This window comes from Moschus berezovskii, chromosome 12 (assembly GCF_049115385.1).
Source record: "Moschus berezovskii isolate FMDL1 chromosome 12, NW_MosBer_1.0, whole genome shotgun sequence".
NCBI lineage: Eukaryota > Metazoa > Chordata > Mammalia > Artiodactyla > Moschidae > Moschus > Moschus berezovskii.
Window position 1 is genome coordinate 92,078,198 of NC_142471.1, and position 13,570 is coordinate 92,091,767.

The following is a 13,570-nucleotide window of genomic DNA, read 5'->3' on the forward strand; positions in this document are numbered from 1 at the left end:
CTCAAAGTGTGGTAAAGGGTGCATTTTATCGGGGAAACCGTTTGATGCGATGAACTAAAATTGAAACTGTGATTATGAAGGAAGAAAATCACTGCTCTTACAAAAGCTGGAATAAAGGAACAATAACCCTCAAGTTTTAAGTGGAAATATAATCACTTCATTCCACTCATCCATCAAAGACCCACCCTTTAAACACTGCCAGTTTTAAAGGTCGGGCTTAATTGATCAGGAGGGAGAAAATTTCATGCCGTCCCACCTTCCTTCCTAAGCCAAGTGAATTAATAATGAAAACTTCCTGGTGACCTTCATCAGTTCCCTTTACATACATTTCCTATAACTGATTTTCCCAGAAAAGGTTTAAGCGGGCACCTGATTCTCTCCATCTTTTCTATATCCTCAGAGAAAGCAGTCTCACAGACAAACAGGCAGCACGGTGAGGGAGAACCAGGAAATGGAATCTTCTTATATCACACAGAATGGAAATTTGAAAGGGACTTCCTACCTTCCACTGATTTTGAAAACAGACGCGAGTTTGGGCAGAAATAGTCATCCTTCCTACATTTTTTCCCTCCCTTAGTGTTCATATATTATTAATCATAGTAAACTGAAATTTTACCCAGACCCACAGATTTCAAAAGGCCTTGCCGAGACGACAGCTTTACCTAAGAAATCGGCTCCTGCCCTTCCCAGTCCTGTATTTCCAGTGACCGAGACAGTGAACAGTTGCACTGCGCAAATGAAGGAAACAAAAATGAAAGCTCAGAGATGACATTCACTTCAGGATTCCTGCAAGGGCCCTCTGAACCCCATTCGATCCAGCTTCCATAAGAGAGGGTACCACCCACACCCCCAAGTTTTAGAGCCACCCCACGGACATGGGGGAATCCTAAACCACAGTTTAAGACTCGAGAAAGTGGAGCAGTTTTTTCAAAAATAAAGGATGGACTGACAGCAAAGCCAACACTGGCACTGGAATTCCAGTTAAAAGCATGCCCTGACAGCAGGCGTGGGTCCCCAGGTCAGCGCTCTTCCCGCTCCACGTTTGGGGGACTCTTGGGATTGGAAGGCCCTCCTTTTCCTACTTTCCCCTTTCTGCTGCACCCATCTCAGCTATTCTCCTGGATTCTCATACGACCCACCTGAAAATAATGATCACACCAAGACCAGTGACACTGACCTGCCTCTTGATCTCAAAACCAAAATTCCAGCTGCTTCCAGGACATCAGGCAGAGATGGTCTCTCAGATGCAGAGCATCTAGACCCCACAAATCCAGGGTCCTCCCACCAATACCAGCCCTTGACTCCTGAATTTCCTACCCTACTGACGGGAGCCCTATATGCCCAGAGACACCTTTAATTCCTCCCTTATCCAGCTGCCTATAATCTCTGCTATTCCCCAGGGCTCCGATGGTTCCAACATCCTCTGTCCCTGGCCTGGCCCAAACCCGTACCATCTTCTTCTAGGAACAACACGATGCAGTTGTCTTCCAAGAACACAGATCAGAACATGTATTCCAGCTCCTTCAGTTCAGTTCAGTCGCTCAGTCATGTCCGACTCTCCGCGACCCCATGAATCACAGCACGCCAGGCCTCCCTGTCCATCACCAACTCCCGGAGTTCACTCAAACTTATGTCCACAGAGTCGGTGATGCCATCCAGCCATCTCATTCTCGGTCGTCCCCTTCTCCTCTCGCCCCCAAACTTTCCCAACATCAGAGTCTTTTCCAGTGAGTCAACTCGTCGCATGAGGTGGCCAAAGTATTGCAGTTTCAGCTTTAGCATCAGGCCTTCCAATGAACACCCGGGATTGATCTCCTTTAGAATGGACTGGCTGGATCTCCTTGCAGTACAAGGGACTCTCAAGAGTCTTCTCCAACACCACAGTTCAAAAGCATCGATTCTTCGGCGATCAGCTTTCTTCACAGTCCAACTCTCACATCCATACATGACCACAGGAAAAACCATAGCCTTGACTAGACGGACCTTGGTTGGCAAAGTAATGTCTCTGCTTTTTAATATACTATCAAGGTTGGTCATAACTTTCCTTCCAAGGAGTAAGCGTCTTTTAATTTCATGGCTGCAATCAGCATCTGCAGTGATTTTGGAGCCCCCCAAAATAAAGTCTGACACTGTTTCCACTGTTCTTCCATCTATTTCAGATTAAAAATAAAGAAGGAAGGTTATTTGCTTTGGTTCAACACAGTCGTAAGGCTTTCTAACAATTTCAGCTGCACAAGCAAGTCATGTGTGCATGCATGATAAGTCACTTTAGTCATGCCCGGCTCTCTGTGACCCCATGGACTGTAGCTTGCCAGATTCCTCTGTCTATGGAATTCTCCAGGCAAGAATACTGGATTGGGTTGCCATGCCCTCCTCCAGGGGATCTTCCCAACCCAGGGATCAAACTCATGTTTCTTATGTCTCCTGTATTGGCAGGCAGGTTCTTTACCACTAGCGCCACCTGGGGAGCACAAGCAAGTCTAAAGCGACCTTCAAGTAGAGTGAGTCTCCTGGCCTTGGGGCTCATTATGTGCTGCACCTACTCTTCAGAGACTTTCTCACTCCCGCGTGAGAAGGAGTGGGAAGGGTTTCAGTTGTCAGATGTCAGGAAGAAGTTGGACAAAACGACCTCGATGACCCCTCTCCACCTTGAGATTCCATGGACCTATTTATGCCTTTGGGACATCACCTTGGCCTATGGACTCCTTCTGGGAGACCTGCCCCGCTGTGAGCCAAGCACCCATAAGGCTTGATGCCCATAAGCCAGGTTTCTAACATCTGACCTTGCTTCCTGACCTGAGATGACCGACTCAGGTTCGAGCCTGAGGATTTAACTCAAAGACACGGGCTGCGAGAGCCAGATCCAGTTACTGCATCTCCCGTGTCTCCTGCATTGGCAGGCAGGTTCTTTACCGCTGAGCCGCCTGGGCGTCCCTCTCCCCTACTGCCGTAGCTCACATAAAATCCATCTTACCACTTTCAACCAGTGTCCAGTGCAGTTTCTCGTTAACAGATGGAAACGACCTTGTGCAAAGATGCCGAGGGCATGGGTGTCCCCTCAGAGAGCCAACTCCCAACTGCATTTGGTGCCCACACAGGCACTGACTCCAGCAGAGACTCGCCTTGACCTGAGTCGGTCTCCTCTGAGTTCTCCTCTGAGAACTCCTGACGAGGCCATGCTCCTGAGTTCTGTCCTTGGCCCATTTAGTGCAATTTTAGCAAGAATCCAGCTGGGTGAATTTAGAGGACATCCCCTGCCCTTGATATCTAATCAAATTCCTCATCCCCCACCTGTCAAGTCTCTTTAGCCAAAACCCTCCCTACTCCTGACATTTCTTCCTAAGAGATCTTCCATCCACTGACCCCCTCCCTTCTCCTTGGCTGTAAATGCCCACTTCTCCTTGAACTTGGAGTTGAGTCAAACCTCTCTCCCCTCCTGTAAGACCCCACTGTTGCGGTCCCTCTGAACAAAACCTGCCTTACCCTCTTCAACAAGTGTCATGAGTGATTCTTCAGGAACTCCTCGCCTTCTGCCTGAATACCCAAGTTTTAAGACTGCCTCTAATGTATTCTTCCAGAATGAGAACTTTGAAAATATAGATAGATCTAAGAGGAAACAAAGAAATCCAGGAGACATGCGTCTCTCTCCTCACCCAGGCTTGTCTGGACACATTCTCCACAGCCTGGACTATTCACCTCTGGCCTCAGGGCCAACTTGTACTTGTTTCTAAGCCATTAAACTGCTAATCACCTCATGAGCAGGCTATGCTTGTCAGCAGAGTGAGAGCACGCATGTTTTAGGTGACCTCCCATGCCGTGCTCAGTTGCTTCAGTCGCGTCCGACTCTCTGCAACTCTATGGACTGTAGCCTGCCGGGCTCCTCTGTCCATGGGCTCCTCCAACCAAGAATAATGGAGTGGGTTGCCATGCCCTCCCAGGGGATCTGCCTGATCCAGGGATCGAACTGGAGTCTCTTACGTCTCCTGCATTGGCAGACAGGTTCTTTACCACTAGCGCCACCTGGGAAGCCCCCTTTAGGTGACCGAGTCCTCAGGAAAAGCAGACCGACACACCTGTGAGAGGCCACATGGGTCTGACTGTTCTCCCAGGCACCTCTGAGTGCCCCAAGGAAACGTGGCGTCTTCCCAAACTCCCCGTGACATACTGGAAGCCAGTGTGCTTCCCGAGCCTACCACGCACCCCACCAGAAGCTTCTATCCGTGGATTCACATTCTTACTACAGGCAATTTCTGGGCTAGGTTTTTGAAGGATCCAAACTAAATAGCTGCCACTACTAAAGAATAAGCTTATAAGCCATGCTTTGGGGACTCCAGGAGGATTAACTAGGAAAGCTCCTTTCAAATAATATTTTTGTCTTGGGTTGACTGTGTCAGTTAAGGAAAGGATTTCAGATCCTGATACCTTTGATATAGGCAGGCAGTGAAGGATAATGTAAAGAGAAGCTACAAATGTGTGTGATCACATACACAGACATATTTATACCAACTCATCAGCCACACTTACCACCTAAAATTCAAGTTGAGATTAAAAATTAAATTTGCCACATGAAAAACAATTCTCTCAGAATATATTCTTGCTAGAGTCTCTGAATTGAAATATTCTATTAACCCAGCAGTATTATTACAAGACCATCGGAAATTTGACTTATACCCACGTGACTTCTCTTGTGAAAGGGAGTAAGAAATCTTATCTGGGTGCCATTTACATTAACAAACTTAACAAAGTTAGGGAATGGAATCATCCCACCTAGTGTTTCTACAGTTGAGTGCCTATGAATTGACGCTTCATAAAAAAAATGATTTATGAGCGCACAGATACCTTGCCTATATTTAACTCGCACCCTCTCCAGTTCTGAGAAGACTCCCTATTTGTCACATTATTCATTCTCACCGGAACCATGCTCCACGCTGTCCTCACCCCCTCGCACGCCCAGAGATCTGGGGTCATCTCGGCTTCTGAGGGCACTACCTAAGGCAACCGATATTTCTTCTGCATTGTTTGTTTTTTTCAGAGACTGCCAGCCTAAAAGCCTGTGTGTTTGGAAATTCAAATCAGCTTCAAATCTTGTCGGAGTCGCTGAGCTCTCATTTTATGCTGGCGGGGAGACTGGGCTCCAAAGCACATTTCATTATTAATAAAAATAAAGGCGAGAGAGAACAAATAGAGGCTTGGAGGGAGTGCCACCCGGTCAGGGGCGAGTTCTTTACCTGCATTTGAAAGACTCTCCTTTCTTTCCCAGGCAGAGTGATCTCTCGGGGATGAGAAGAGCCGACTATGGATCTGGAAGATAAACAGAAACCTTTCCAGGTTTATATTCTTATTTGCCAGATATATATCTTCAATAATGTATATTACTATCTTTAAAAAAAAAATCGAGAAATGTCCCTAGAATCTCTCCTTTCTCCCAAGAAAGAACTACAGACTGTCATGAACATACTCATTTCCATTTTCGTCTGGGTTAATTCTGCCAGTGAAAAAAAGATGTTTTTCTTTTTTTCCTGCTTGTGGTTTTTCTGAGTATAGAAGAAAGCATTTTTATTTAAGCCATAGTTGACTTATAATATTGTGTTAGTTTCAGGTGTGCAGCACAGTGATCCAGTTACACATGCATATATACATATATATTCACATGAGGAGTGCATGGTGACCTGCTCCAGTGTTCTTGCCTGGAGAATCCCCATGGGCAGAGGAGCCTGGCGGGCTGCAGTCCATGGAGTCACAAAGAATCGGACATGACTGAGGGACTAAGCACAGCGCATACATTCACATACATATATATGTGGATGTGAACTGACTCCTTGGAAAAGACCCTGACGCTGGGAAAGACTGAAGGCAGGAGGAGAAGGGGACGACAGAGGATGAGATGGTTGGATGGCATCACAAACTTAATGGACATGAATTTGAGCAAGCTCTGGAAGTTGGTGATGGACAGGGAGGCCTGGCGTGCTGCAGTCCATGGAGTTACAAAGAGTAGAACATGACTGAGCAACTGAACTGAACTGATATATATATATATATACGCACATATCTTTTTATATATATGAGAAGGAAATGGCAACCCGCTCCAGTGTTCTTGCCTGGAGAATCCCAGGGAAGGGGGAGCCTGGTGGGCTTCCGTCTATGGGGTCGCACAGAGTTGGACACGACTGGAGTGACTTAGCAGCAGCAGCAGCAGCAGCATTATATGTACACATGTACATACATATATTTTTCAGATTATTTTCCCTTACAGGTTATTGCAAAATATTGAGTATAGTTTCCTGTGCTATACAGTAGGTCCTTGCTGATTATCTGTTCTATATGGAGTAATGTATATATGTTAATCCCAAACTCCTAAATTATTCCTCCCTGCTTTCCTTTTGGGTAACCATAAGTTGGTTTTCTATGTCTGTGAGTCTCTTTCTTTTTCAGAAATAAGTTAATTTTTATGAGTAATTAAAGGGTGGGTTTCTGATGATTGCAAAATGCACAGGGAGGAGGCAGGGAGGGAGAAAAACTAATCAGTGAACATGGATTTTGCTAGTAGATCAAACAACCACATCTCATATTTCTTTTCTTTCCCAGCATAGCGCTGAACGGGTGTTGAGCTAAAATAGGACATTCAATAAATATTGATAAATTGATTAATCATGAGCCATCAAATTTCAGGAATTAGCCTTCAAGGCCCAATGAAAATACGATTAATGTATACAAAAGCGGTCTGCCGTCTGCAAGCTTGATCATGATGCTGCCTTCTCTACCAAAAGACAAAGGTGTATAAGTTTATTCTGAAAGCACTTGGCTATGAGTCTTTCAGTTCCAGTTTATAAACCTCTAATCAGTATGGATGTGAGAGTTGGACTGTGAAGAAAGCTGATGGCCGAAGAATTGATGCTTTGGAACTGTGGTGCTGGAGAAGACTCTTGAGAGTCCCTTGGACTGCAAGGAGATCCAACCAGTCCATTCTAAAGGAGATCAATCCTGGGTGTTCATTGGAAGGACTTATGCTAAAGCTGAAACTGCAATACTTTGGCCACCTCATGCGACAAGTTGACTCACTGGAAAAGAGTCTGATGCTGGGAGGGATTGGGAGTGGGAGGAGACGGGGACGACAGAGAATGAGATGGCTGGATGGCATCACCGACTCGATGGACATGAGTTTGAGTGAACTCTGGGAGTTGGTGATGGACAGGGAGGCCTGGCATGCTGTGGTTCATGGGGTCGCAAAGAGTCGGACACGACTGAGTGACTGAACTGAACTGAACTAAATCAGACTCCTGAGTACCTGTTCCTCATGGGACCTCACCTCATGCTCAGCATCCCTATGAATATCTAATGACCTTTCCCCAAACTGAAGAATAACTCTTCAAACCGCTGCCCTCTGACTGTGATCTTATCCTGAGCCTAAGAGGCTGGATAGCCTCTCATTCTGAACCCAGTTAGCTGCTGAGTCCCAGGGCGGGATTAAGCTTCTCCATGTATTCACGTCCCTTTTTCAGCCCCTTCACATGCCCAGCATCTGGACCATCAGTTTGGAGACTACAGACGGGAAGCTGCAGGCAAACGATTCTTCTGGTCCAAGCAGGAGTCTGGCCTCTGAGAATTCACAGAGAAAGATAAAGATTAGGGCAGGACTGGACTGTGGCTTGGCCGAGATAGGGAGGATTAAATAGTTATACAGCATTTTCTGATGCTGTCCAGGCCCCTCCTTGAGCCTAACTCGGCCACTGACTATTGTCAATCTGATTATTAATTGTAATAAGCATAAGAAGAATGGCTGATGGTTATTGAGGTTTCACATGGGCTAGTGCTGTGGTCTGTGTTTTCCATACAACATCCCATTGAATCATTACAACTGTTAGAAAGATATGTTGCTCTCAGCCCTGCTGTGGCAGCTGAGAAAGCCATAACTAAGGTCCCCCACTGGGTACCTGGCGACACAGCCATGATTCAGACTAGGCTCATCAGACACAAAGCATTTTGAGCTTTTAGCCAGTGTGTTCCAAATACTGCTAGTGTTATAATTCGAAAAGACAGACACATCCCAACGTTCACAGCAATACTGTTCACAACAGCCAAGACAGGAAAGAAATCTAAGCGGCCATTGACAGGGGAATGGATAAAGAAGATGTGGTTTCTTTCTTTTTAATGGAATATATTAGCCATAAAAAAGAAAGAAGGAACACCATTTTGCAGCAACATGGATGGACCTAGAGATAATCTTACTGAATGAAGTTAGTCAGACAGAGAAATATGGTACAATATTGCTTATACATGAAACTTAGAAAGGATTACACAGATGAACTTATTTATAAAACAGAAGTAGACTCACAGACATAGAAAACAAAGTATGGTTACCAAAGGGGAAGTGGGGAGGAATAAATTAGGAGTTTGGGATAAACAGATACACTACTGTATATAAAATAGATAACTGATAAGGATCTACTGCATAGCACAGGGAGCTCTCCTCAGTACCTTGTAATAACCTGGAATGGAAGAGAATCTAAAGAAGTGTATATATATATATATGTATATACACACATATATATAGTTGAATCACTTTGGTGCGTACCCGAAACCAACGCGATACTGCAAATCAACTGTATTTCAATAAAAAAATTTCAAAATGAAAAAAAATTTTTTAATTTTTAAAACAAAAAGAAATACTGCTATTGTGATTATTACAGAGTATTATTATTTGGCTATTTGACTGTATTTGGTTGTGCTTATATAACCCTCACATTTTCCTATGTCCTTTTCTCAGACTTAGCATAGACGTGTCACACGAAACACACAATAAAACTTTTTAGAAAGGAAGCAAAAGTGCAGCACAGTAGCCAGGAGGATGGAAAGTCACTGAAGCCCAAGCAGAAGAACTGAGCTGCCTCTCCGCTGCTTCAAACACGCCAGTCCCGCAGTCTGGAAGCTGCCTGTGTGGGGGGGTGTAGAGCGACTCTGGCCCTGCGGAGGTTCCCCGCTTCCTCTCTCCAGCAGCGTTGTCTCGTATCGTTCTCTTCAGAAAGAGTTTCCTGTGTGTTTGTGGAAGTAACGCCATCAAGTCTTGCTACCCTGAGACCGGACTCAGAATCAGGTCTGCCCAGCAAGCCCCCTGTGCACCCTGTGACCCTGATCGAGAGCCCAGCCCCACAGTCCGTGAAGCTACAGGTACTGAAGTGTGCTGGTTCCGACCCATCACCACTTCTCTCTCTCCCAGGTCTAAGCGGCTGGCAGTAGACAACAAGCTGGCTCAGCCACACAGCCCTCTGTCCGTGCCTGGCTTCTCCGAAGTCTGGAACTTCCTTGCACAGGCTCGGGCATTACAAACCCAAGAATTCCCAATAGCAGGGTGATTCAGGAGCCTCAGTCACCATCTGACCCCAGGTCTCAGTCTACCAGCGACGTCCTGGACACACGCGGCTTTGGCCACACTTTCCAAGGGTTGCTCTTTGAAATCCCTTCACACAGAAGGCAGCGCTTCCCACTGCCCTTAGGACAGAGCATCAGAAGAGCCCTCTGCGGTCCGCCCCCACTGGTCTCTGTGCATCCCGGCCAGGGGAGCCGTGGGAGTTTCCCTCCTCCCCCTGAGTCAAATCCTCTCCCGCACCTCAGGTCCTCACCCTTGTCCTTCCATCTGCACAGCGTGGTCGTTCCCCGGTCCTGTCCTCTGGATCCTGTTCACATGACCTGCTCGTGTGTCTCTCCAGACACAGCGCTGAAAACTCAGTTTCTGATCTGCAAGCTCTTGCAGGAGCATCCTCTTCCTTCAGAGCACTCAGCTTGCTTTGTAAGCACACATCAACGTCTGTGAATCCACACTGATGCCTGCTTCTCCCCTAGACTCTAAGCCCTCTGAGAATAAAATTACGTTTCCCTCACTTGCCAATGTATTCTCAGCTCCTGGTATAGGGACAGACACAAAGTGGCTTCTCAATAAATAATCTACTTTACAAAAGGACAGAATAATTAATCAATCAGTTAATTGGCAAAAGCAAAGCTTCTTCTCCAAGTTAAGTTGCACAGAAGCCTTTAGAATCCACTGTCCCATCTCCTCGGAGCTCGGGTGCCATCAAGGGTCTCCCGTGTTCTCTTCAATTTCAACTTTTGTCCTCCTCAACACTTTTAAGCACATCCAAACTTTGCTTTTTTATTTTGTAATTGAAGTACAGTTGATTTACAATATAGCATAAGTCTCACGAGTATAGCAAAGTGATTCAGTTATACGTTGTGTATGTGTGTGTATGTATATATTGTTGTTTAGTCACTAAATCATGTCTAACTCTTCTGTGACCCACGGACTATAGCCCACCAGGTTCCTCTGTCCGTGGAATTTCTCAGTCAAGGATACTAGAGTGGGTTGCCATTTCCTTCTCCAGGGTATCTTCTCAATGCAGGGATCAAACCCGTGTCTCCTGCATTGGCAGGCAGATTCTTTACCACTGAGCCACCGGGAGGTCCATACATATCTATGTATACGGGCTTCTCGGCAGTGTTAGTCGCTCAGACATGTTCGACTCTCTGCGACCCCATGGACTGTAGCCTACCAGGCTCTCCTGTCCATGGAGTTCTCCAGGCAAGAACGCTGGAGTGGATTGCCATTTCCTTCTCCAGTGGCTTCCCGGTGGATATATGTATATGTGTGTGTATGTGTGTGTGTGTATTCTTTCATCATATTCTTTTCCATTACGGTTTATTATACAATATTGAATATAGTTCCCTGTGCCATACAGCAAGACCTTGCAGTGTATCTACTTATGTACAGTAGTGTAATCCCACACTCCTAATTTATCCCTCTCCCCCACGCCTTTCCCCTTTGGTAACCATCAGTTTGTTTTCTATGTCTGTGAGTCTGCTTCTGTTTTCTAAATGAGTTCATTTGTATCGTATTTTAGATTCCTCCAAAATCTGTCTCAGCAGAACAATGAAACCAAAAATCTCCCTCCAGAAACACAGGCTACCTCTCTCCTTTCCCCTTTCCACTCGCCCCAAGCCGTGTTGAAGCAGATGACCACACTCCCCACCCCACTGGAGGCCTCACCTCAGCACCGCCTGGCCTCAGCCACTCCGACCTAAGATCCTGGAACTTGAGGCTGTGCTACCCCAGCCCAGGCCGGCCGGCTGCAGTGGACGTCCTGTACCCCTGCCCCTGGGCAGGTACGATTCCTGAACATCTCCCAGCAAGTCTCTGCCTCCCTCTCTTCATCACCATCTCCTCCTCCCTCTCCCCACCACCTCCACAGAAGTCTCGAATTCTTGCCAAGATCACAACGTCCCAGCAGCCTTCTCCCTCCACAGTATCACCAGTCATGTGATAAAGCAAATTTGGTCATGTCCCTCCCCAGCTTAAAACCCTCGGATTCCTAATGAATTCCAAATAGAATTGGGGGGGGGATAAATTGCAAATTTGGGATTAAAACATAAACACTGCTGCTGCTGCTGCTGCTGCTACATCACTTCAGTCGTGTCCGACTCTGTGTGACCCCATAGATGGAAGCCCACCAGGCTCCCCCATCCCTGGGATTCTCCAGGCAAGAACACAGGAGTGGGTTGCCATTTCCTTATACATAAAATAGATACCCAGCAAGAAAGCACAGGGAACTATATTCAATACCTTGTAATAATCTATAATGGAAGAGAATATAGAAATAGAATACATATATTTATATGTGTGTATAACTGAATCATTTTGCTATACACCTGAAACTGCTGCTAAGTCACTTCAGTCGTGTCCGACTCTGTGTGACCCCATAGACAGAAGCCCACCAGGCTCCCCCATCCCTGGGATTCTCCAGGCAAGAACACTGGAGTGGGTTGCCATTTCCTTCTACAATGTGTGAAAGTGAAAAGTGAAAGTGAAGTCGCTCAGTCATGTCTGACCCTTAGCGACCCCACAGACTGAAGCCTACCAGGCTCCTCCATCCATGGGATTTTCCAGGCAAGAGTACTGGAGTGGCTTGCCATTATAAATCAACGATACTTCAATAAAAAGAAAAAAATCTATATATATAGTTAAAGTGCAGATGACACCACCCTTATGGCCAAAAGTGAAGAGGAACTAAAAAGCCTCTTGATGAAAGTGAAAGAAGAGAGTGAAAAGGTTGGCTTGAAGCTCAACATCCAGAAAACAAAGATCATGGCATCTGGTCCCATCACTTCATGGGAAATAGATGGGGAAACAGTGGAAACAGTGTCAGACTTTCTTTTTGGGGGCTCCAAAATCACTGCAGATGCTGATTGCAGCCATGAAATTAAAAAACGCTTGCTTACTCCTTGGAAGGAAAGTTATGACCAACCTAGATAGTATATTAAAAAGCAGAGACGTTACTTTGCCAACAAAGGTCCGTCTAGTCAAGGCTATGGTTTTTCCAGTGGTCATGTATGGATGTGAGAGTTGGACTGTGAAGAAAGCTGATCGCCGAAGAATTGATGCTTTGGAACTGTGGTGCTGGAGAAGACTCTTGAGAGTCCCTTGGACTTCAAGGAGTTCCAACCAGTCCATTCTAAAGGAGATCAGTCCTAGGTGTTCATTGGAAGGACTGATGCTGAAGCTGAAACTTTGGCTACCTGATGCAAAGAGCTGACTTATTGGAAAAGACCCTGATGCTGGGAAGGATTGGGGGCAGGAGGAGAAGGGGACGACAGAGAATGAGATGGCTGGATGGCATCACTGACTCGATGGACCTGCGTTTGAGTGAACTCCGGGAGTTGGTGATGGACAGGGAGGCTTGGCGTGCTGTGATTCATGGGGTCGCAAAGAGTTGGTCACGACTGAGCGACTGAACTGAACTGAAAGTCATACTCACAGAGGACTCTTCTGCCATGTGATTGATTCATCATGACAGAATACTGGGACGGATCTTAAATATCCTACAGCAGGGACTGGCTCACCGTTAACGTTATAACAATGCTCATAATCCATACTACATATTATTTCCTAAATGATGGGGAGGCTTTGGTGATTTCTGAACAAGGAGAGTCAGCGCCTTACGTTCAGTTCTGTGTTAAAGCTTCGTCTTGTGTACATGTTACATTGCAGCCTTGTTTCTGGAACCTTGACGCATGAGCTGAAATTACCTATTGCCTATGTAAGGTGCAATGTTTTGCGATTTATTTTGCCAAGTCTAACATGCGATATGTTTTTTTATTTTAATTCTCTTTATTGTGGTTAAACCCACCCCATACAAAATTTAGCATCATAACCATTCTTAAGTGTACGGTTTACTGGTGTTAAATACATTCCAATGTTGTCCTACCATCACCAACATTTAGCTCCACACCTCTCTTAATCTTATAAAGCTGAAACTCTACACCCATTTAAACAATATCTCGCCGTTCCCCCACCCCTCAGCCTGTGGCAACCTCTTTCTGTCTGGACGGCTACTCTAAGTACCTCATGCAAGTGGAATCGTATAGTATTTGTCCTTTTGTGACTTGATTATCTCACTCAGCATAATGTCCTCAAGGTTTATCCATGTTGAACACTATGTCAAAACTTTCCTCTTTTTTAAATTAATTTTATTGGAGTGTAGTTGGTTTATAATGTTGTATTCGTTTCGGGCATATAGCAAAGTGA

The 13,570-nt window shown here is 45.7% G+C and overlaps 1 protein-coding gene across 3 annotated transcripts in view; it reads right to left on the reverse strand.

The window, feature by feature from the left end:
- C12H10orf90 (chromosome 12 C10orf90 homolog) overlaps positions 1-13,570 on the reverse strand; it is a 258,213-nt gene that overhangs the window by 218,928 nt on the left and 25,715 nt on the right. For all 3 annotated transcript variants that reach the window (XM_088842544.1, XM_088842543.1, XM_055425902.2), the window contains one exon: positions 5,229-5,301. In XM_088842544.1, coding sequence (XP_088698670.1) covers positions 5,229-5,301 — 73 coding nt within the window. The remainder of the gene's footprint in view (positions 1-5,228; positions 5,302-13,570) is intronic.